Raw genomic sequence first — 25,367 nt, forward strand, 5'->3', positions numbered from 1 at the left:
TCGCCTCTCTCATGGAGTACCATCGCCATATAAACAAAGTAGTCACAGAGATTTTCATGTGATTGAACAATATTTTTGAGAAACAAATAATGTCAAATGTAGTCTGAAACATCACTAAACAACCCCTTTAAACGCTAAGGTTCCCTCCTTTACATATTCCAGAGTGGATATAACGACGGTGATAGTAGCCCATGGGGTATCGAGGATGTATTTATATGTAGGACTGTATTTGTGAATGTGTGGTTTTGTATATGGACAAGAGAAAGCACAGACTTTTTACAATTTGAGAAGACTCAATGTCCCCAAATCTAATTGAATAAAATTCTTGTTATTACCGGTAAAGACTGCCAGAGGGAGGATATTCTTGCTGTTCTCAATGATTAACGGAGACTGACGGTAGTTTTGATTTTTATAATGAATTATAATAGTCTATGTTTTCACCAATTAAAAAGCAGGTCAATGTTCTTTTTCGGTAATTTGATATTGCAAACGTGTACAATAGATAACTTGTGTAACTGATTCCCTAGAACTGATTGGTACTTCCGGCTGTGAAATTATCATTAGATCTGAACAGAGTCGGTTACATTATGGAAGATGATCATGTGAAACGTTTATAATTATCTTCTCTGTCGGTCGGTAAAATGTAAACACAAGTTAGGTATATCAAAGACCGCGATACAGGCCAGGTACATTAATATTGATTCCATTGGGAATTAAACAATAGATATGGATGTTGGAACTGTCCCTCGAGCTCGTTTTCCCTTGAGAATGACGTGTCATGGTGTTGACATGGCGTGTTGATGGGAGAAGATAAACCAAATTGATAGTGGTACTCAATCTTATAGTGGAATGGAATATCTATTCTAAATTGATGCTGATATAAAAGCCGTTCAAATCGGTTTATATTCATGAAAAACATCATTTTATCACTAAATAACGTGTACTCTTACATGAAAGACCGATTTATTTTCGATAAAAATAAAAAAAGGGTTATAGCACTAACAGATATGGATCCTGAACATCTGTATTGATTACATGTGATAAATTTATGGCATTAAGCAAATACAGGATTTCTTTTGTAAAGCTGTGTATGCTCATTTCCCTGTTTTGCCATGTGACGTCGTATGTCTTTTAAAATAATATTACCATTTTGTTGGAGTAGTGAATCACATTCATTGTCATGCCATTATTTACTGACAGCCATGACGCCTCAATAGTTTCCCAGCCAATGGAAAACGCTCGAAGTTATATTACAATTAGTCTAGTGACATGTAAAAATATTACTTTGACGAAGTCATTGGATATCAGACAGATTATGTTAAAAAAAATGAGTTCCATTGTTCGCTTTATGTATAAAACGCCTCCCTGTGGATTTATAAAGGGCATAGAGTGTTAATATTAAAAGCAGGTCATGGTACTTTTAAACCCATTGATTTATTGACAACGATCTCGATGCAATTGCAAATCCAGGTTAATATACTGGAAACTATAGAGCAGTGAGAGCCATAACGGTTAATATGCTCAGGAAACTACTCGATAATTGAAAATATGTCCAATGGATTAAATTAATCATTAATTTCGTTATTTACATTTCTGATCGCAACTCCGTGCTTATATACAATGATTGATTTCAGTCTGAACTGGATGCTTGTTATTATATCTCATATTGGAATAAGGTTTCCGTGGAATCAACGGTACCGTACGGTATCAATTAGAATGCCCATTTGTATAGTTCTGTATCCTGGATGTCAGCTATTAATCACCTATTATGGTACTGCAGTTATGAATACCTGAATTCTACCTGTTTGAAATACAGGTATCAATTATTTATTGGTTATAGATTTCACTAGACAAACCGGGCTTAAAGTGTCGCATTACTTAAAAGCTTAATTTACAGCACGATGCGTGTGTATACATTTTCCCTGCATTACCAAAAACATGCTAGTAATTTCAAGGGTTAGTGATAGTAACCCCTGGACTATTTTGGATGTACCACAACCAATCTGCTGTGTGCTTAAATCGAATATATTGACCTATATTCATATTTTGTTTTAAATCCATCTTATTCTCAGAACCATGGAGCCAATAATCGATCAATTATTTCCTTAACTTATTTCATATACTCACGCTATTCACTAGTAATATTCGTGTCATAGGCAACCCCTTTGTTGTCAATCAAAGGTACGCTGGAAAAAAACCTAAAAGCTTTGACGATAGATTGAGCAATGGAAGCCAACTTGGAATTCGTAATAAAATTTATCAAATTTACGGCGTTATAATTGTTCTTACTGCCCCATTGCATGATTGTTAAAGGCTATTGAATTTGGAATTCTATCTGTTTTTCCTAACGTTTCCATAGAACCCGCCGCAATTTTGCCATGGGATGAGCGATCGCCACTGTGAGAAAGGCTTCGGGATCTGTCCCATGGCCGAGGCACAACATAGTCTATAAAAGTGATAGTTTTATAATGTGACGGGTTGGTGGGGTGTGCTCTGCGTTATCTTGGGCGATAGTCTATAAAAGTGATAGTTTTATAATGTGACGGGTTGGTGGGGTGTGCTCTGCGTTATCTTGGGCGGCATGATTCAGTGAGATAAGCACTATAAAAAGGCAAACGTCCTATAACAAAAAGAAATAACTGCACTTTCTCTAAACATACAGATATTTACACACCCAACGCATATAATGACGTTAGCTGTTAATACGATGGATATTAATGAAGTAATTTTATTTTTTCCTCAAAAAGAAAAGCCAGAATTTATAATAAAGGATACAATGAATGTTTACCATGAATCTTCCCAATTAGTACAATGTTTTCATCAATTTTTATTTCTTAAAAATAAAACCCAATGGCAAGCTATACCCATACAAGTGCTTTGATGTGAAATCGAATTGGAATGATTGTCAACTCATTAGCTAGCATTGTTATTTATTGATCTTTGGAATATGCTGTCTCAAAAAACGTGAGTAATGTATAGCTTTGAATGGCGAATGTAAGTTCCATAGTACATAAAATGTATAAAATAAAAGTAATGAGAGATACTATCGGGAAAGTGATCGCCTGATTGGCATGAAAATATAATTAGAGATCTTTGATCTAATATTTGCTCTGTTGCAAAAACCGCAAATAGCCCTTTCATTCCATAATTGATGTTATTGATATACTAAATAACTAAAAAAAATGCTTATTTTGAAATTTACAAAAGTACAATCCATCGTAGAACCCCATATCAGTGTTATTTCTATAGTAGGCATAATAACATCGTCATGACTTTGTCGGGATGAACATTAGTTCAATCCGTAATATTTTTCTTACAATGGTATGCGCCTTAACACGCCTGATAATAATCGAATTCTGTTTCAGTAACTTGTGTGGCGTAATAGGCAATTGGTGGGGCTGTACTTAATGGTTTGAATAATGTTTCATCTAATATTCTCGGAGCCTTTTTTCCGAAAACTTGGGATTGAAGGAGGGTTGGTATTTGATGGCAATCTAGCTTGCATAGTTTTGCCATTTGATAATTCGGATGAACAGCACCAGTATAAGTTCTTAAGATTGATACGTTTCCATGTATTTGATGTCATCAAATTTCGCAATTTCCATTTTAAAACATGTTCGAGGAGGTTAAGTTTCGCGGAATTGAAATTGAATACAAATACATTTGAACTTATTTGTACAAGAATTGTGGAAATTAGAAAACATTTCGCGGAGATGAACTTTCGCGAAATTACCGATTTCAAGAAATTCGTGGAAATATATTACACACGAAAATAAAGTTGGTTTAAAGTATCTTCATTAAACATCCTCCCTGTGTATCGGTGTGGTATCAGCCCTATAGCACAACAGTTCGCACAATCGATACTTACCTTTGTGGTTTAATAGGTAAAGGCGTACCTGTAGCGCCAGTAAAGTTTTGCCTTCTACTATAATAACAGCGGATGTGTATAGACATGCGACTTCATATTTCCGTCAAAATTACAGCATTCACAGACTAAATGCATCTACAGTTGGAAAACATGGATACTCCGCCACAGGTGTTTGAGTTGAACATATCTGGGAAGTTGTTTGAGGTAACCGGGGACGTCTTGGCACGGCTTCCGAAATCCCGACTTGGAAAACTCGCCATCGAGTCTTCATCTTCGGGAACAGACGCTAAGAAGACGCTGTTTTTCAGCCGTCCAAACACGCCCTTCGACGAAATATTAGCATACTATCAAACAGGTGAACTTCATATGCCAATAAACATCTGTCCGAAAGCTTACAAACGGGAGTTGGATTTTTGGGAGTTAGACCCAGATGAAATGCAGTATTGTTGTCGATTTAAATATTTGGCGTTTCTGGACGAGTTCGAAACAATCTCTTCCTTCCAGGCCAGTATTGAAAAAGCAAATATAACGACGGCAGCTGTCACATCTACGACATCCTCCGTAAAAAGATTTCGGGCTCGAGTATGGTCTGTCATTGAGCACGAGGAATCGACCGTCATTTCAAAGGTAGGTTCATTAACCATATACTTGTGTTATTTTGTTAGATGTGGAATTTCTTTGTAGAATATGATTATATACACGTTTTTACTAGATGTGGGTTTTCCGCCGTATAATGAAAATACATAGATTTGTAGTTTTTAGGTCACCTGACAATAGGTCATGGTGACCTATTTCGATAGTCGTCCGTCGTGCGACGTCCGTTAATATTTCCTTTTGAACGCTATAACTTGAGTTAATAAAAACTGAGCATAATGAAACTTTGTATGTAGACTAATATTGGAAAGATCTCAGACGAGTTTGAAAATCACCGCGATTCGACAGTAATATACAGAGTTATTACCCTTTGCACTAATAATTATTACTGGATCTTTTGAACGAGATAACTTTAATAAATATAAACTTAGCTTAATGAAACTTTTTATGTAGACTAACATTGGAAAGATCTGGAAGGAGCTCGAAAATCAGCCTGGTTATATCGTAACTTACATAGTTATTGCCCTTTGCAATATTGATTATTGAACCTTTTGAACATGTTAATGTGAGTTAATATGCACCAAACTTTATGGAACTTTGTATATAGACCTATTAGATCTATGTTCCTATTACGTGAACAAAAGACATCAGTTGGCTAGTAAATAACAACTAATTTGTATCAAATATCAGGTGACCGTAAAGGCCCATGCGTCTCTTGTTTTGATGTATGTTAGTTTTACCACATGATTGCCTTTTTAGCTATATTTCAATGCTTCATAAGTACGTATTTACTTTATATTCCACGATGGATTTAGAATAGCTGCACAGTTTTAGTTCAATTCTTTGTAAACCATAAACTCTCTTATGATACAAACGGCATGTACATCTCCAAGAGCGAAAAACACTAAGGACATGAGAATTATTTTTATTTATTTAGAAACATAGAGTACATAGTTTGCTATTATGTAACTTAGATTTTTATTGACGTAATTTCTCATTTAATGAGATATTGTTAGACAGATTCTATATCGTATTTATATTTACTCAACAGTAACCCGCACCGATATGTTTCACCTTTATTTTACCAGTGCATTTGGATTTTGCTAAAGTGCGTATTGATTGTGGGTATATCAGTACTTAAAATTCCAGTTCCTTTGTCCTACACAGTAACTTTGAATACAAAATGTATTCTATTCATCAATTCGCGGATTTGAAGTTTTGTTCACTAGGTAATGAAACAAACAATGAATTTCCACGTTATGCCATAACCGGTTATTTTTCGGGTCAAAATTTTCACGATGTTAGGTAGAAGCAAGAACGTTAAGTTTTAGCGGATTTGGATTTTCGCGATCTGACTGTAAAGATATCCGTCTTTGCATATTACAGAGTTAGTTCCATAGTGGGTAGGTATCGATTGTTACGTCATTATTTTGTGAGCTCAATTCACGCCGTTTTCTCCGAAAAGTATGACGTTGCGCTCGCAAACATATGGCGTCACAATCAATATCTACCCGCAAGGGCAGATAAGTCTGTAATATGCAAATAAAAAATATATTATTCAACCATTTCACAACATTTCGCGATCAAAACTTTGTGCCGCGAAATCGCGAAAAATATTCTTTTTGCGGAATAACCGACTACATATCTACGGTATGTCAAGTTATTTTTAATATTATATGGTGAGTTTGTTTTACGTTTAATGGTCTATGGACAGCCAGGATTATTTAGGACCAAACTTTTAAGATCAAAAGAGAGGTATAAACCTTTAAAACATATTAAGGTAAAACTTAGTCAAGCAAGTTCAACAAGTATAAACCTCTAAAGCATATTAAGTAAAACTTAGTCAAGCGAGTTAAACAGGTATAAACCTTTAAAACATATCAAGGTAAAACTTAGTCAAGCGAGTTCGACAGGTATAAACCTTTAAAACATTTTAAGGTAAAACTTAGTCAAGCGAGTTCGACAGGTATAAACCTTTTAAACATATTAAGGTTAAACTTAGTCAAGTGAGTTCTATAAAAAAGAAATTCGGTATTTAAAAGAGATTGCATGATATACCTTAGTATGGCTGATGTTGGATAAAGGAAGTTACATTATGTAATGGTGTCCTGTCAACATTTGACATGATAACGGTAATCTTATATCTTTTTTGATGTCAACGATTTCGTCCTTACGCATCATTGCATTATCTACATTTCACTCGTGTTTTTTATGGAAACCGGATCACGATTATTGCGCTAACTTGCTCTTTATTGATTTTGATTTGGACTTAATAAACTACTGGAGTGCTATTTTAAATGCAATAGGAAGTTACTGTTAAAAAGAGGAATTATCGTTAATGTTATTCATAACTTACGTTGTACAAGTATCAGATGTTTCGATAATGTCCCTACCTATATTTTCAATCTGTGTACCTTCATTATATCAATATTTAAGATACTCCTGACGTTACCATCACTGTCGTTACATTTACTCCTGGATAATGTCATAGCAAAACGGAAGGCTCTGCGTGCGACATCAGATGGACAGGTATAGTCTTGTCCTTTGATGTACATGTAACTGTGGTTGACTGTGTGGCTTTGTAGTTGGGCGTCGCTGTCTCTATAATCTTCATAGGACGCCTCTACATGCCTTTAATTGGTCAGCTTCACTATGACAGAAGGGATATAACGACTATGAAAGTCATTCCTGGAGTATCAAGATGGTGCATTTGTATATCAGTAGTCTTTCAAAATAATGAGTTTATATAGAGTATTCACATTCAACTGATAAAAGAAGATCCTGGATACATCGATTTCCATATTTAAAACTATAGTGCAAGCGGATTAGTAAAAAACATGAAACTTGCCACAAGTATACTTACACATATACCTGAACCACCTCTGCTTATTTCTAAATTAGATTTCGGATTAAAAAGAATACATAATATTATTGTAACGTTTTGCTCTTGGAATCAATAATTTGTGCTAAACACACCTCTGTTATTTCGTTCTGTCATTAATGTCAGTAGTTTTAGTGATGGTCGGCATTTAAAAGAATCCCAAGTGATGCGGATGATTCTTTTTTTTTTGTAATTATGTTATTTAAAACTAACAGTGTGTCCTTCGAACACTAAATCTACGCTAATGGATTTGTTAATGGACACGATATACATTGAAACACATCAGATGGGCACTTCATGTATCAATTATGTCGTGTTTCTCATAGTAATGTCGTTATGAAGAGTGACGATCCCATGCGTATATTAGTTGCATTAAATTCATGATCTGTTGTATGGAAGCTTTTCACACAAGCTTGTTGGGAATTTTGCATTTGTAGGATGAGAAGTGTTGCACAATATACATCAGGGCCTGGTTGTTCAAATGATGCTTAGCTTAATGATATAATTAGTGAAATTTTAATTTCTCATTTGCTGGAAAATTTGTGATTATAACTGAAATCAGCAAATAAGTTAAGAGTGGAGTGTTTAAGAATTATTATTTTTTAATTTGGAGTGATTAAAAATTTTTGTAAAATTTGCATTATTTTATCTAGATTTGAAAATTGCCGTTACACTGTGATAAGTCTAATCTCGTTTTGGACCACCCAGATCAGTCCAAGGTATTCTGAGAAATGAGCTAATGCTGTAAAACCAACTTATTTTGACGAGCATTATATTTTCGCGGTCGGTTTGTTGTTTGATTTTCAGTACTTCACGAGCTATTAAATCGTTGTGAAAAGGTCATTCGGCATGAAAACGCGAAATTAAATCGTCATGAAAAAGTAGCTCAGTACGATTGCGAAGTTAAATCGTCATGAAAAGTAGTTCAGTATGAACGCGAAATTAAATCTTCATGAAAAATGTTGTTCAGTATGAAAGCGAAATTAAATCGTCATGAAAAAGTAGTTCGGTACAAAAACGCAAAATTAAATCGTCATCAAAAAGTAGTTCAGAATAAAAACGTGAAATGATATTATCATGAAAAAGTAGTTCAGCGTAAAAACCGCGAAATTAAATTGGCACGAAAATAGATTGGTTTACAGGACATAGGTTAAAAAATGTTGTCCTTACTCGACACAACCTCAACTGTGTCGTCTCAATTTGGATTGATCATGACCTTCTGATAAAACCGAAAGTTGTTTTATCAATTTGTTGTGTAAATATTTAGATATGATTTCTAAGAATAATATGGATATAAATAAGGATCGATGATACTGACAACACACACAGTACTGTCATCTGCTATCTGATGTAGTCATCGGATATAGATAATCAATTCCATATCAATAGTTAATGGATTCGTAATGAACTATTGTATATAATTTCAGATTGTGCTACACCAATAATGATTCTGTAATATGGACCATAGTTCCGGGAGGGGTGTTCTAGCCTGTTCTGTGTCTCCGGCAGTATGTTTCAGTCAGATAGCACTATAAAAACAGGAAGAGTTCCACTATTACAAATAGTCACAACACCAACGCACGTATTCCATACACGCAACACACTGCATTAATGGAATGCAGTCCATTAGATGGCACTCGGCGTTAATCTAAAAGAAAGGCACTACGATAATAAAGTTACGCTTTGTATTGATATTCTAATATTCAGCAATATCTTATTATATTTAATGTATTTCACAAATCGATGTAATTTCTCAAATGTTATGCCCAATGACCCTATTGTTACACATTTATTTTGGAGACATGTAGTTTTGTTCATTTGAAAGTATTATGTAGTCATACATTGATGTACTGGCAGTTACACAGACAAAGAAAGTGGGATGGCTTATTTTGTCTTAATCTGGTATTTAACAAGATATGTCCTCGAATAAAGTAGCCCGTTAGTGGGGATCAAAGAGACTCTCTTGTGGAACTCCCAAATCACCTCAGCGTTATGGACTGTTTTGATACTGATACCCTTCTTATTTCCTTATTAAGACAAACGTTTACTAAAATATTTGTTGCTTGGTAAGTTTATGAAATTCACATCAACCGTTTGAATACTGTCTTCATAAAACTATTTTATCCAGTAAATAATTTTGTAAATCGTAATTATCCTTTCGTGTCAGGAAGTTCTGCCGAGACACACCATCGTCAGTAAACGTGTTAGTTCTGCTCCTGCAAGCGTTAAACATAAAGGGAGTGGGACGACTGGTTTGCCCATAGGCAGTATGATATGACCGGAGTGTGTTTCTGTGAGATAACACTTTAAAGGAGTTTCTATTAATGTCAAGAAACACAACACGAATATATCACAGCTTGCCGATGCATAGACATTTACGCATGTTACACACTGCATACAGGAGACACTGTCCTTAAATGAACTTAGATGTTTATAGGAAGTTAAACCAACCCACGAACCTTTCGTAAAAGGCCTCTCACACCAGTTTCCATATTAGAATCATATACTCACATTCTCATTATTCACACGTGGAAATGTATCACGCTACGTATGTATGTGGTATAATTTATATGAGGTAACTGCAGTTTAAAGAGCCATTATCCAGGTAAGCACTGGGGATCCCAATGGGGACTAAACTAAAATATGGGAAATCAATGGCATGCCTGTTTACTGTAATCACTGAACCGAATCAATTACACTGGAACCAATTCCAGACAGACAGTGGTTATCGTTATAATACAGTCTTTTCATTAGCGGGATATGTATTGACTTTGTGACACTGATAATTCTCACTTCGTGATTTACATGACACTATCTGCAGTATTCGATTCATTACCAACAATTATTGGAAGTTAGTTTGATTCCCCATATTATGCAATGGTACACTTCCAACACGCTTCGATATTATTTTATTCTTGTTTATGGAAGTTTAAGGAATGGAATCGTAAGACACGAATCATGTCATTTCCCTCCCTTACTGCTCAGGGATATTCCGTGGTTATTAAGGAAAAGATTTTACACTAGGGGTGTAAGAAGGCTCACACGCACTAGACAGTTAAGCGACGTCATCAATACACGTGGCATAATTGCTGCATGCATTGTCGATGACGTAATCAATTTTGACGCATAACGACCTTCCTGTTATAAAAAAGCTGGACATTTCACCATGTTTCTACTAAATATAGACTGAGATACCAATGTCCTCTTGTCAGATCCATGTTAGATTATATAATCCTGATAATAATACTTGATTTTCTCAATAGATTTTATCAAAGTTCAGTGTACTAAATATGAGTGATGTAGATATCGATGCGCTTGGATGCGTTCAATATGCTCCACAAACAGAAAAAAAAACGAATGTGAACCGCAAAACCATTTGCCAAACACAAACAATTGTTTATGTAACACAGACAATATTGATGATATACCAATGATAGGAGTACAATGGTAATCGAAAACATGGATACCATCTAGATACATTGTAATTTATATATAAATATTTAATGTTTTTATTCAGGTCGAGGAGAAAATAATAGATTTGTAATTTAGATTTGTATTACAATTAGATATGGAAAACAAACATAAATAAAATGTTGATGGTCATGACAGATAATAAACGTACCAAGAACAAAAGACCATAGATAGTGTAAACCTGTTTTTAATTTCGCATGCCATAAGTGAAATTTTATTGGTTTCACGTTTATCCGCATTCAGGCACCATCATTTTCTTCTTGTTTTTTCTATTATGATTATGAGACTCTTTCATACAGGGATATGAAGGATATGGATATTCTACCCGATGGTATCGAAATGTTTTTAAACATCCAAAACATTTTGGGATCCCGAGGGTAGAATATCCTTATCCTTCATATCCATATATGAAACAGTATTTTTCTCTCATACCTAAACATTTTATTGCAATTTTACTACTATGATACGCCATTTTGAAATGAATTCGATGCTGTATTGCATGGGTAGCCAAGTAATACAGCCTCAGGCGACATGGGTGTATTGCCATAGACCAGCCAGAGATACACATGTAAGTATGAGATAATTGCCCATTTTATATATGATGGATAACCCCTGGGGTATCAAGGACGTGTTTCACTTGGTTTGAAATTATTATGCTTTGGTTACTATACATGCACCAAAGATTTGGAAGCATTCGCTCTTAATAAAATCGTCGTCCGGAATGAAATTCAAACATTGGCAAAAAATAGGCAAGACATTGTTGGTGCGTTGACAGTATAGAACCTGCTAGGAACAAGATTTAAAATTCCAGACCGAATTATCAGCACAATAGCAAACTTACAAAATAATTGACTGGGGGCAATAAAAAGAAAAATAAAGACTGTTCATCGTAGAAAATATAGGTTGAACTTTGAGCCTAACAAACAAACATGAATACACTGTATGCGAATACCTTGAAACATATAAATTACTTTCTGAAAAAATGTTGAGGCTGGAGTTAAGGTTGAAGCTGGGAGTTAGTTATCATAATAAAAATATCATTATGAAAACTATTTCTAGAATAGTAGCAATGCCGAATGCTTTATCATGGTAAATGCTAATAATCTATAACACATTAAGCCTGCGTCAGCAGTAAATTATTTTCTTTTTTTTAACTTCAAACCAACTTTCTTTCATGTGTGATTCGATTCCGCGATCCAAATAAATCCGCGAAAGTTTATCTCCGCTAATTAATATCTGCGTCATCTATATTGATAGGAATTAGCATTTAATTATTAAATCCGTAAATGAATGTTATTACCTTCTCTAACTTTTATTTAAATGGAAATCTCGAAATTAAGTAGCTTCATGGTAATTTCACTCAAAACCGTAGAATACTATGTATGAGCTTGAGCAATCCTCCCCAACCCGATGGATCACTAGCTAGGTAATCTGACTGACCCCTCCAGTGTTCTAAGATAAATTCCAAAACTTTAGTTAATACTATATTGGGGGATACAATCTGCGACATTGGAATGAATGGTTTTTGTCGGTTACAAGAATGAACTGGGTATCATTGCCAGTTCGATTCATGACATTTCCAAGCGTTCAGAAGAGGAGACACCCAAAGGTACCCTCCTATTATGTAATGATATATACATGTGACGATTATCCTTTATCTACAGCTGAAACATATATTCGTGTAAATCCATTGTTATTTATGTGCTTTGCATAGTATATCCTTAATAACAGTCTATTGATATTTCCTAATTAATTCCAAGGATTTCTAAATATAACCTTCCGTCCTTGCTTGATGTTATCCTTGCTTTATCCGAATCATACTAAATATCTTCATCGTGAAATTTCATCATTATCATTATGTATTATAATATTTATCATACTATTGAGAATATATGTATAACATTGATTCACTTATCTACATATCTATAGTATTTTTAATATTACTCTTTATTTACACAGAAGTAATGACAAGTGTAAATTTAGATAAATTGTTATATCAATTTTTTGCAAAGATTTGTCTTCATCAATCATAAACATCATCATGAATGCCGCAGTCATGGAGAATTACTGAATCCCACAGATGGATGACCGCCGGCTTATTAGCCAACATAGACTTTCTGGTCTGTATCCTGTGGTTGAAAGTAATTCCTTCATGGTTGATGTGTTCTAATTTCTTTATTATTATACTTCTTACAAAAAACTATATTTCTATCCTTACATTAATATTACATCTGGTATTATCATTACTTAAGAATATCATGTATATAAATGTTATGAAATTTAACAACATGTATATTGTTATACTGGTTAAAACATTCCTTCATTTCATTTGTACATAGAGATTGAACAGTGTTTTGAATGCGTTAAAGGTGGTATATGAACACAATGGGATACAGACATATTCAATGTAGTTCGTTCGAGTGAATAACAAAAAGTTGTTACCTCAGGTCGTTAGCTAGTCCCTTTGTTCATACTTATTGGAGTTGTCGACATTGCTCTGCCTGACTTCATGAAAACAAATTTCCAGTCTATTTCGTTTTGGTATAACTTTGGTATATATTGAGTTGGAACACCATTTAACCATGCTATTTTTAAGGGACAATTATATGGTGACACATTTCTCAACAAGTCGTGTTATACAACTCGCCATAATTATATAGTCGAGTTACCGAAACACGATCTTACATTGCACGATGACAGCAATATGCCATCATAGTATGGTCTTTTTACTGGGGACTTTCATTTTTAAATCTCTGGATACGTTACCATTGTAATGTACTGGTAGCTAATTACGACACATTCTGTAAACCAACATATTATCACGTTAACGATTTCTTTACCACTCATTAATTTCTCGATTTATAGTTTAAAAGTGTCACTGTACCCATACTTTAAACATGTTCGCGACGATTTATGTTCGTGAATTTCAGTATTACAAATGAAATACCTGGTATTTGATTGTTCCGTCAGGATACGTTTTAAGATTTTTTTTTAAATCTTTTAAATCAGTATGCAATGTCAACTTTCTTTTTCAGAATGATATAAAAAAAAATCGAAAATTCGAACTTAGTATGAAAACAAAGAAAAAATAATTATTACTTTGTTTGCAAAATTATGCATTGTTTTCTCAAAAATGACGTTCCAGTCATAAAAACATTATGTAATCAGTACCTATTCAGATAACATGCAAATACAGAATAATATAAACTTATATTATAAACTTATATTATCATTATCCATTGTGTCGTAACTGGACAAACTTTTATATCCTAATTTTCCTTCAGTAATACATTGAACACCTAGAACGAATATACGTACGAGTCCTACTGTACGTTGTTCAGATGAAAGCATCCGATGAAGTAATAATTACTAATTTCATCGTAAAGATGTTAAATGAAATGGTAGACCACAACGTGGCTTCTAGGTTTAACTTGTGGAGTCATTTTTATTTTACCGTAAATATATTGATATTAGCGGTACTGCCAAGGTTCATTTTGAGCTCTTATCTAACTTTGTAAAATTAAAACTTATGCATTGTGAATAACATATCATAGACTTTTCTTGATTCGTGAGTATAAAATTACGGCATATATAACTTTAACTTAAAGATGCTCCACCGCTGACAAATGGTATGTTTTCTCTATCAAAATCAGGAGCAGACTAATTAGTATTTTTCTTCAGTTACAAAATTTACTTACTTTACACCATTACCACCATTGAAAAGTTTGAGATTCTACTTTTACTTCAAGATAAAATATTAAAAATAATTAATTGCATCTCGAAAAAAATCCGTAGCTCTATGTTCTATATGGAATGAAGAACTCATTGCACATGCACCAAAAGCAAAATAAATTATTTCATATTATTTTTTGTGTTAGTTAGACATATATACACACGATTATACATCTGTTATTGTTCAAAAGATGAGTATCGTTTATGCTCTGTCGGCGATGGAGCATCTATAAAGATTGCATATTTTTATTATATTGCATGCTTTGATTTTGCTTCGATATTTCACATGTTTATTGATATGTTTGAAAGCCTATATGTTGTTATTAGCGGGTCATTTTATCCCTTGCATGCGTTTATCACCGATCCTTACAACAATTTCTTTAATATCACTACCATTCATATTATTGTTTGATATATATTATATATACAGGCATACACAAAATAATATTCCTCTCAGATAATTATTGTTCTTCTGTTGTCTGCAAAAATCTCCTATGTTGCATTTTCATAAAAAAATGAGCGAATACAGCTAATTATATGTTTACATTGTCAAAGTAATAAGTTTCATATAAAAGTAAATAAAAATTTTGCACTCTCATTGAGTGCTCTTTTTTATCTAAATATATGAACGCTTTAAGCAAATTGGTAAATCCACAAAAAGACTCATGTCGCTTTAATTTTAGTTATCAATGAATAATCGCAATTAATACCATATGTGATTGGTATAATTTTGAAGTGCTGTTTTTCAGATTGTGATGTTGTTTTAGTGATACCGTATAACATTGGTATAACTACAAAATGTTGTTTGTTTCAGATTGTGATGTTGTTTTTAGTGACATGTGTCACCGTTTCCATCCTTAACCTGTCACTGGGAACTGTCGATTCGCTGAAACAACGGATTGGTCTCAGTTCTCTACGTAACCACCTCCAAGATCTGATGACACAAGAGGGTGGGGATTATGACGATATCATCGAAATTCTTCAAGTGACAGGGTGTGGCGATGACTGGGAGTGTGTTGTAGAGGAGGTCACTGGATATATCATGGACGCTGAAGATCAATTCAGACATAAACCGAACGGCACACCCGGTAACCGCAGTAATCAAGACTACGATGATTACCCTATATTACAAGATCCAAAACAACTCGAAAGCGCTATGAAAAAGTTCCAAAGTCTTACACAACATAAGAAACGAAGTGACGTGATGGTTGTTATAGATATTGTTTTGATGGTGATTTTCAGTGTTGAACTCCTTGTCCGTCTCTGTACGTGCCCTAGTTTTAAGCGATATTTTATGAGCCCACAGAATAACATTGACATTCTGATATTAGTAACTGCTTTTATTGACATCGTTATCGAGAACTGGTACGCTAAATTTAGGTATTCTGACAAAGGTATCCGCGTTCTCTACTACCTACAGATGCTGCGCGTGCTCAGGATTCTGCGATTTGTAAATAAGGTGCCCTCTGTTCAAGTTCTCGGGTACACTGTGAGATCAAATTTTACTGACCTTGTGGTTTTATTGCTTTACGTCCTGGTTGGTGTCGTGATTATATCAAACTTTGCCTACTTTGCTGAGGATAAGAGCACGTTTACAGATATGCCGGAGTCCTGGTGGTGGGGCATCATCACCATGACAACGGTTGGATACGGAGATGTCGTACCAAAAACCGCTATAGGAAGGATTTTGGGTTGTATTTGCGCGTTGTGTGGAGTTCTCTCACTTTCTATCACAGTTCCAGTATTTGTAAATACATTTGTTACTCTTTATCAGATCTCTAATATCCACAACAGGTATTTAAAACCAAAACAGAACCAGGTCAGTCCAACTACAGTTACCATAGTAACACAGCAGTCTGACAAACAAAATAGTAGTGAAATTAACAGCAGAGCTATAGCCACGGAAAAGGTTACATAAGCGTTTGTATAATGTTCATTTGAAGTGATTGTAGAATATCTGCTTACAAAATATATTTCTTCGGAAATAATATTCAAAAATTCAAATAGCATATAATGTTGTTTATTTACATTTGTTATCCGTTTCTTGAAAAGTTGAAAAGAGCAAACAAAAGAGCAATAACTGCAAATGAAATGGATATCATTCAAGAAATATTTAGATGTCATGTAAAGATATCTTGATGAATATGGAAATAACGCCATCCCAATTTCATGGTATATTGTTACCGTTTGAATTTCACTCTTCTGTGTCATGTCAGGACGAATGAGCGACAACCTAAAATAATAGCACAGAGGCTGTTTTATCCGTTTCCCTTCCGCTTCATTATACAAATTTTACAGTAGGCAACGCAAGTAGCTTCGGTCATTCTGGTACAAAACATAAAAACCGACATATACTGTAGTGTATGCCATAACGTCCATTACAGATCATGTTACATAGTGACATAAGAGATTAAGACATTAAACAATACTATAAAAGGATTAAATGTAGATTGTTTTGTTATGGAGATACAAAGCACAAAAATTACTCTTATCATAAACCGCTTCGTGGTTTATTTAGAGTATCATTTTGTCACACCTCAGTAACATTAAAAATGTATTCAAGTTAATCCTTATAATCCATTAAATATTTTGTGATGCCATTACTACGAAGTTATTACGCTGTTTTATTAACTACATGTACAATGTTACGAACGGTGATGTCATATCTTATGCTATGAGATCATAACCATGATGTGCTTTTATTGGTCTATGAGGGCTGGACTCTCGAGGAGAAGGTCACAATATCGATATGCAAATGGAGTTTTTCACAGAATGGAGTTTTTCACAGAATAGATGTGCTTTGTCATTGTTACATTTAAAAGTTGTTTTTTACAAATGTATGTACATAATTATGTTTAATTGTTGCTTCTTAATAAAGTTAAAGTTGTAGCTTTGTTTCTGTTTCTTTAAAGCCCATCGTTCCTGTATCGCCGTAAGTATTGACACGTTTTAGCCAACAATCCTCAGACCCACCGAGAGTTGTTGCTTCACATTCAGAAGCCACGGAAAAAGAGCTATCAGAGGCCATGAATCTTTTAGATGTTTCTAATGAATGGTACGATGTCAATCTAGGAGGTATGTGCCAGCAACGCCACTGTCAATATCAATTTATCATTTCAAAGATTGACGAGTTCACGATATCACACAATGGCTTCAGAACGTCAAACCTGTGGTTCTAATTTATTGGTATTGTACAGATCCTTAGAGATTTCATTAGAGCAGAAAGAACAGGAAGTTCGAAGCTTCATCTTTAATCATTGAAAGAAATGCTCCCATACCTCGCAGCTGCTGGCCACAACCTATATGCAAAATCAGTAAGGATATATATGCAAGGCATGTCCGAATCTTACTCAGAAGTATGTTCTTTCTTAAATCGTGGACATCATGTCACCAGAAGATCTGACAAATATTGGTGCGGCCTTTCGACAGATTAAGCCATATAACAGATTCTCATAAAGAGCATGAAAATATCTGGTGGTTGAACAACAGGCAGAGGCACAATAGAGAGTCAGATGTCTGAATGGATCTTAGCGATGTCAGGCTGTGCAGAAATGACCTTAGCAATGCAGATAAATTTCCGAACCAGTGAACAGCAAACAGAAGAGGGTGTGTCGATGAAATGGCGCGACTCTACAGATATATCCAAGCTTGCCAATTTCATTTCTGTAAGTGACCCATTCATTGAAGACGAAAAGCTGAGGAATTTCGAAACTGGTGTTAGTGCAGACTCTAAGATTAATGTCGACATTGCAAATTAAATTTTAGAGTCCATGAACAACGTAAGCGTTGCTGATTTTACCTTTAAGAGAAGCAATCAAGCCATTAGAATGAACGAGGATGTCTATTTCAAGTTGAGAGACGAAAGTATAGCAAAAGATCCTCAACTGTTGATCTAGAGATCTATGGCTGCTGCTGACAATTTCAAAGATGATAGATCTGAAATATTTACCTTTGAACTGTGTAGCTTTCCAAGTTCAATATTTGAAACATCTGGTATGATGAGAATGGCTCAAAAGTCAAATTTGTACATCGCGTTTTAACGAATAAAACCTGTGTCCAAATACATACGATACCGTCTACGTTGACTGCTGCTAGTTTTCATAGCATGAGAACATACTTTCAAGTGCAAGCATGGACAAATTATGTCAATGTGAACCCATGTGATTGGGGTTGGTAAGTTGGCAAAGGACTGTTATTGCCTACAAAGGAAAATAAACCCGCGGCTCCTGAATGGGTGCTTCAGGTCATCAGCTGCCATTGCAAAATGGACTGTGACTCAAGACGCTGTAGTTGTATGAAACACGGACTAGAGTGTTCTGTACATAGTCTGTAAGAAATGTAAAGGGAAAAGTTGCTCCAACTCATCCAGACAAATGGAAGATGAGGCTTAGTAAGGTCCATTAACATGTACGATCATAAGACGTGATAATACATACAACTACTTTTTTATCATTTTCCAATTACTGACAGTAACTTGATTAAGAAACGTCAATATGGTATTATTCTTGAACTAATAATCTATTTATATGGTTAATATATTAAGATGATTAAAAGGTGTTTCGTGAGTGTTCCATGAAAATATGTAAATGTATAGTTCAGTCAGGATTTTGATCTTCAGCGCCGTTCCTATAATGTCATAATTATGGGACTATTCGTCCCAGATTTTACTATTGATATCGTGTAAACATTGTTTAAATTTCCTTCAAAGAACTAGTGTGACCTTTGACCTTCTAAATTTGACCTTTCCCAATATCCATGTGTTTTCGAATTTGTATGTGTGTTTAACCATACACTAATGATGATAATGAATAAGAAAGTTTCTTTTGTAATTTTTTTGGAGTTCGGCTTGATTTTACGCAGGAAGGTTAGACTATTGTTTCTTTGTCAATGAAACGTGGATTCATCATTTCATTCTATAGGACCATACTGCACACTGATTCATTCCCACCAAAGAAAGCAAGGACTGTTTTATTAGCTGCATAAATTCTGGCCTCGGTTTTTTAGAGGATACTGGCGCTATTCTGATTGTACCTAGATGATCTCCGAAAGTGTTATACAATTCTCAAGCGCAGCGGACTCAGGAAAGGTGTTTTATATCATCAGATCAATACCTCTGTTCACCAGACTACAACTGTCATGACTTAACTTGATTGCGCAATCGTTCAGTTTATTTCAATATATTTTTCGAACTGAAAACATCTATTTCCGGCACCCACTTCCAGTCAGATAACACCATTCGTGCAGTTGAGAGTTTTCTGTAAATTGCCAAGAGAAGGACTTCTAACAGGTTTCAACGAGGCTCTTAAACATCGCTGGTGAAAGTGATACTTCTTTTAATAATGCAATATAAACAAAATTAGTTTGTCTTATTTAAGACAATATTTTTGAAAAGATAATTTAACTTTCATATTTATTTGTTTACTATGTTCTCACAAAATTCGTAACTTTTATAAATCTTAATATTTATATATAGATACACTTAGGATCAAGCACAAATTACATTCCTTAACAATAGCTGGTTGTTCCTTGTAGAAACAACCAATCATACAGACCACTGAGATAGCACTATTAGATTTACAAGAGTTCCGCCAATACGTTAAGATACAACACGAACATAACCGAAATTTGCCAAAAGGCCACATTCACTTACTGCACTATAACTTACAGGGAGGCCGTCCTTAAATGGCACTAGCCAACCTCTGTAGGCATTCATAATGAATGGCAAGTGCATGTGTTTTGGGAGGCTGTGGTATGTTTTGTTTGGCAAATAGGAATATATAGCTAACTCCAGCTGTAGCATTACAATCACAATTAACCAGAAGCCGTATCAATTCCAAAATGCTGGACAAGTTCCAGCGAAAGCAGGCTCTAACCAAAAATAGAGACTCTGGTCTAACTTTGGCGTGGAAAAAGCGAGTGTTCACATATGCGTGCAAGCAATCACCTTAAGGTCAAAACAATGACATAAAAAAAAGTCTTAAAGATGCTACACAGTTACGAATGGTATTTTTCTCCATCAAGAACAGAGTCAGACGAATAAGTATTTTTCTTTAATAACATAAGTTACAAAAGAGACGACAAACAATTTATTTAAATGAGCAAACACCAACTGTTGTTCAAATGATGAGTATCGTTTATGCGGCGTTGGGGAATCTTATATGATATAGATAACTGTCTGTTACGGTCATTCAGTAAGTATTTTAACTCAGTCGTTCTTGAGAGTATCAGGATTATTGATTTGGTATATACTGATGAATTTGTATTTTGTTTACTATAAGACTGGCTTACATCAATGAAGAATTTTCTGTATTATGTAACAGTTAATGATTTCTCAGTGAAAAAAACTAAACTTCTATAATTCATATATTTCCTGGTAGGTGATCATACTTTATACTCAAGGGGTTACTATCACTTTCGTTATTTATACCCGTGGAAACGGAAGGCTCTGATTCAACACTAGATGAGCAGGTATAATTTAGTCTTTTGATGTTCAGTATATTAGTATTTACACTGTGGTTGACTTTGAAGTTTGGGTCTTTGTAAACTTCAATAGAAGTATCTGCAGGTCTTTGATTAGTCCTTTTTTCTCCTAAACTGCCTCTAGATTTCCTATGAGTCCATGGATGGATATTACGACAGTGATAGTAACCCCTGAAGTATCGGAGGCTGTTAAACAATAATAAAAAGCAATCTGTAACTGCGTGCATCTAAACTTCACGGGCGATTACACATCGTGGAAAGTAAATTAAACCAGAAACGGTATAAACATATTACTCTAAATCCCGAAATCAGTCGATATGAAAAAGTATTGGACAGGTTTGATTTTACGAATGACGTCGCGAAAACAAATTGGTTGACAGCATTAACGATATAGCAGATTTGATCGTCAATATTCCTGATTGTTTCTTTCCCTTTCAGGTTTATATGTGGACGATGATATTCATCGTGGTGATGTCCATCCTAACGCTGTCCCTAGGGACACTGAGTAACCTCAGGGTGCCTCTGCGCGTCTGCCAGTACCGGAACCACTTACTAGAGCTTATCACACAGGGAGACACTGAAGAATTTGATTACTACGGATCTGCTATTGTGCTGATGAAGAACGTCTCCTGCAACAGTGGTATGAACAAAGTCAGGGAAATGGCGCAAGGTTTGACTCGGATTATAGACCGCGACCATCATATTAACAATAAGCCTACAAATGTGTACAACGCTACGCCTGAGAATAAAGACGATGAAATACAGTCCATCGAGGAACTACTCGATGCTTTTCTTTATGACCACTATGACTACTATGATGAAGAAATAGAAAAACCTCGGCTTTTGCAGGCACTGACAGAGATTTCAAAACTGCCGGATATAACAAAACCTTATAAGATCCTGATATATTTGGATATTGCTCCCGTGATTGTGTTCACCATCGAGATGTTCCTGCTTCTAGCAACATGTCCAAATTACAGGCGCTTCTTCACCTCCTGGATGAACGTGTTGGACATCATCATCCTCGCCTCAGTATACTTAGGGCTTTTACTGGAACTGCGCTTCGCTAAATTTCGCTTTAGTGAGAAAGGGGTTAAGATACTGCTATATTTGCAGATGTTTAGAGTTTTGAGGGTGCTAAGGTACATACAGCATGTTCCTGCTGTTCAAGTACTAGTTTTCACTGTAAGGACGAAATACAAAGATTTAGGCGTTATCATCATTTTCATCCTCATTGGCGTGCTACTATTTGGAAATTTTGTCTATTTTGTCGATGATCACTTAGAATTTACCGACATCCCTACCTCCTGGTGGTGGGGGCTAATCACCATGACGACCGTCGGCTATGGTGATATTGTCCCCATGACAAGTCTGGGTAAAATCGTGGGAAGTCTGTGTGCGCTGTCCGGCGTCATATGCTTGTCACTCACAATCCCTATATTTGTCAACACATTCATTTCTCTGTACGATTTTTCCAATATTTACGAAAAAAATTTGAAACGTAAATCAGAAGAGAAGATTAATTTATCTGTTCAAAAATACGTAGAAAGTAGCCACCATGAAGATGAGTGTATATCCGAATATGGAACCAAAGAGAAAGTTCAGTCATTTGTTGGCATTCGTGTGAAACCAGTGAACAATTGATAGAACAACTCACTGGTACCAAATGAAATCTGAAGTAATATACATGTACTGTAAGAATTTTGATGTGATGGATAAAGACTTCTCTCGTACCTACCGGTGCAATGTTGGCTGGTATCATGCCTACCGGTGCAGTGTTGGCTGGTATCATGCCTACCGGTGCAATGTTGGCTGGTATCATGCCAACCGGTGCAATGTTGGCTGGTATCTTTACTATGGCTACCCATGCAATACAGCCACGTGGCGTCACACCGTTAAAACAATACCCCTGCTCGATTCGTTCTGAAAAGCGGCTACCGGGCGTACGCCTGTCACGTGACCGGGCGACCTGGCAAAACAAGCATAACCGGCGTATTCCATCATGACGGACATTTCTTCAGAGCTTTAGTAACATTTTGATTTTTGCATCAAACAAATCAAAGACTGAATTTAAGTTGATCTAATAAATAGCATGATATCCTAATTTGGTAAATATTAAGTTATGGTAAAAATTAATTACGCTAAACTTACCGTTAGCACGAGTAAGAAAAATACTTCTACGTATACGTTCACAACTTTCATATTTGACAAATTACAAGCAATTTAATAGTCGACACATGTGCGTGGTTGTCTCTGTTTGGTAATAAATGAGTGATAGTTATTCAGATAGTAATGGCAGAGTTAATGATTTAATTTGTATTTGGGGAAAAAAGCGATATGCCGATAAGAAATTTAGCTCAAATTCATCAATCATTAGAGTTTAATATTAATAGGATACCGTGACTGGCTAATATCATTTTGTTGTTTCGCCTTTTGGAAAATGAACACACACCCTCCCCCTCCCCATTCTTTACTCTATATGATATACACGTACGTGTATGCTGTTTTATTCCAAAAGACCAAATATATGAAATTGCCTCATACTGCATTAATCTCTAGTGTTGAGGTTTCTTATGAAATAGGAAAAATATATGGTGGCCTATTTCGGCAATGTCGCACCTCACAAAATCGCTCTGCGCGTTCCTGTTGTAATGCACATTTGATGTAATGTATGGTGCATTGTAATTTGTGTTGTAGAAATATATGCATATAATATGAGATAATTTTCTATCATTACAGCTTGGAATTTAATTACATATCACAAGAGAGTACGCGAAGCAACAGTGAGATGATGCGCGGAGTGATACTGCAACAAAAATACACTGTCGGTGCGACAAATTTTATTTTCTCGCTTATGTGACAGAGCGACACCAAGCACTTTAATAAACTGGGTTTAAATTGATACCCTGGAGTGGCAATGTTGTAACTTTAAGTAAACTATTTTATTAATTTCTTACTACATGTCACCAGTAGAATTCTTTTTCTCGTGTCTTGACAAAGGAATTAACAGAATGCCCGTAAAATCATATTCACTTTTGAGCATTCTTTCTGAATTATATATGTAAAATGCACATGTAGGTATAATACTGTACATATAAATCTATTTTCTTATGTTACACTCTGAATTTTATGTGTTTGACGAAAACAACTCATTAAAACTTTATATGTGTTGTTTTCGAAAGTGTAAAACCTCAGAATAAACCTTAAAAATCTGTCTTTATTGTTATTGATAAACAGTCCAAGAGAAGTCATTGAAATTTCACATACTTAAATCAGTCAATTCTTATATGCATTACATTAACAAATATTATTATCAGACTAATAAAATGTATATGCACAGGCATTTGCTTCTATAAAATGCTGTGACATCGTACGTATTACATTATATAGAAAAAAATTATCTATAGAGCCAAACGCCTAGGATACATATATCTAAGTCTATACATCACCGCTCGTTTCGATGTGTTCGCTTCATAAAAGGATATCTACATACCTTAGCGTATCAAAAGAGGTTTCAATTCCTGTCCGTTAATGAATACAACAAGAAAATCATAATGTCTGGAGAATTTATGTCTGAACAGAATGAGTTTTGCTTAAAGAGAGTTTCGTCAAAAAAATATCTAACTTTTATTCCGCCATCTTGCTCCGGTAGTAGCCGGTGAATCAAAACCGGCTGATTCGGCGTACGCCGGTCGCGCCACCGGCGCACTTTTTCTTTGAATCGAGTGACTTAGCCGCCTTGCCGGCGGCCGCCCGCTCTTGACGAATCGAACAGAGGTAATAAGTATTTTCTCTGTGAAACATTTTTTTTCAGAAACAAGGCTGGTTTTAATATAAAAAAAAAGTATTTCAAAGTCGCGGATATCATTGTTTTAAAATAAAATATGCAATAAAACGTCGAGGTAGGAGATAGAAATACTCTTTCATTTGTGGATATGAAGAATAGGGATATTTTACCCTCGGGATTACAAAATGTTATAAAACAACAGTTTGTGACCCTTGGATAAAATATCCCTATCCGTCATATGCACATATGAAATAGCCTCTATAATATTTTCAAGCGATCACGAAATGTTGCAACATTTTGTGATCCTGAGGATGGAATATCCCATTCCTTCTCATGCACGTTTTTGTTTCAAAACTGGACGTTTTTGCTACAAATTGCGATAAATATGACATTCCGCCATTATGAAATAAGTTCAAATAAAACCGCGACTGCAAGTCAATTTTCATACATGAAAATTGCGTGATATTTGCTAATGTAAATTCATTTGTGTACGATCTTTAAAGTAACGCAAATCTAGTTTCTGAAAATAACACCGAGAAAATTAGTCATTTGTT

General features: G+C 35.1%; 2 protein-coding genes across 2 annotated transcripts; both read left to right on the top strand.

The window, feature by feature from the left end:
- Positions 1 to 3,889: 3,889 nt before the first annotated feature.
- Positions 3,890 to 17,317, top strand: LOC138321563 (potassium voltage-gated channel protein Shaw-like). Its single transcript, XM_069265319.1, has 2 exons — positions 3,890 to 4,495; positions 15,361 to 17,317. Exons 1-2 carry the CDS (start codon positions 3,998 to 4,000, stop codon positions 16,462 to 16,464), a joined length of 1,602 nt encoding a protein of 533 aa, XP_069121420.1. The 5' UTR covers positions 3,890 to 3,997; the 3' UTR covers positions 16,465 to 17,317.
- Positions 17,318 to 21,431: 4,114 nt separating this feature from the next.
- On the top strand, positions 21,432 to 22,670 carry LOC138322273 (potassium voltage-gated channel subfamily B member 2-like). Its single transcript, XM_069266312.1, has one exon. The coding sequence runs from the start codon at positions 21,471 to 21,473 to the stop codon at positions 22,668 to 22,670; it is 1,200 nt and encodes a 399-aa protein (XP_069122413.1). The 5' UTR covers positions 21,432 to 21,470.
- Positions 22,671 to 25,367: the final 2,697 nt, after the last annotated feature.

This window comes from Argopecten irradians, chromosome 4 (genome assembly GCF_041381155.1).
Source record: "Argopecten irradians isolate NY chromosome 4, Ai_NY, whole genome shotgun sequence".
Classification (NCBI taxonomy): domain Eukaryota; kingdom Metazoa; phylum Mollusca; class Bivalvia; order Pectinida; family Pectinidae; genus Argopecten; species Argopecten irradians.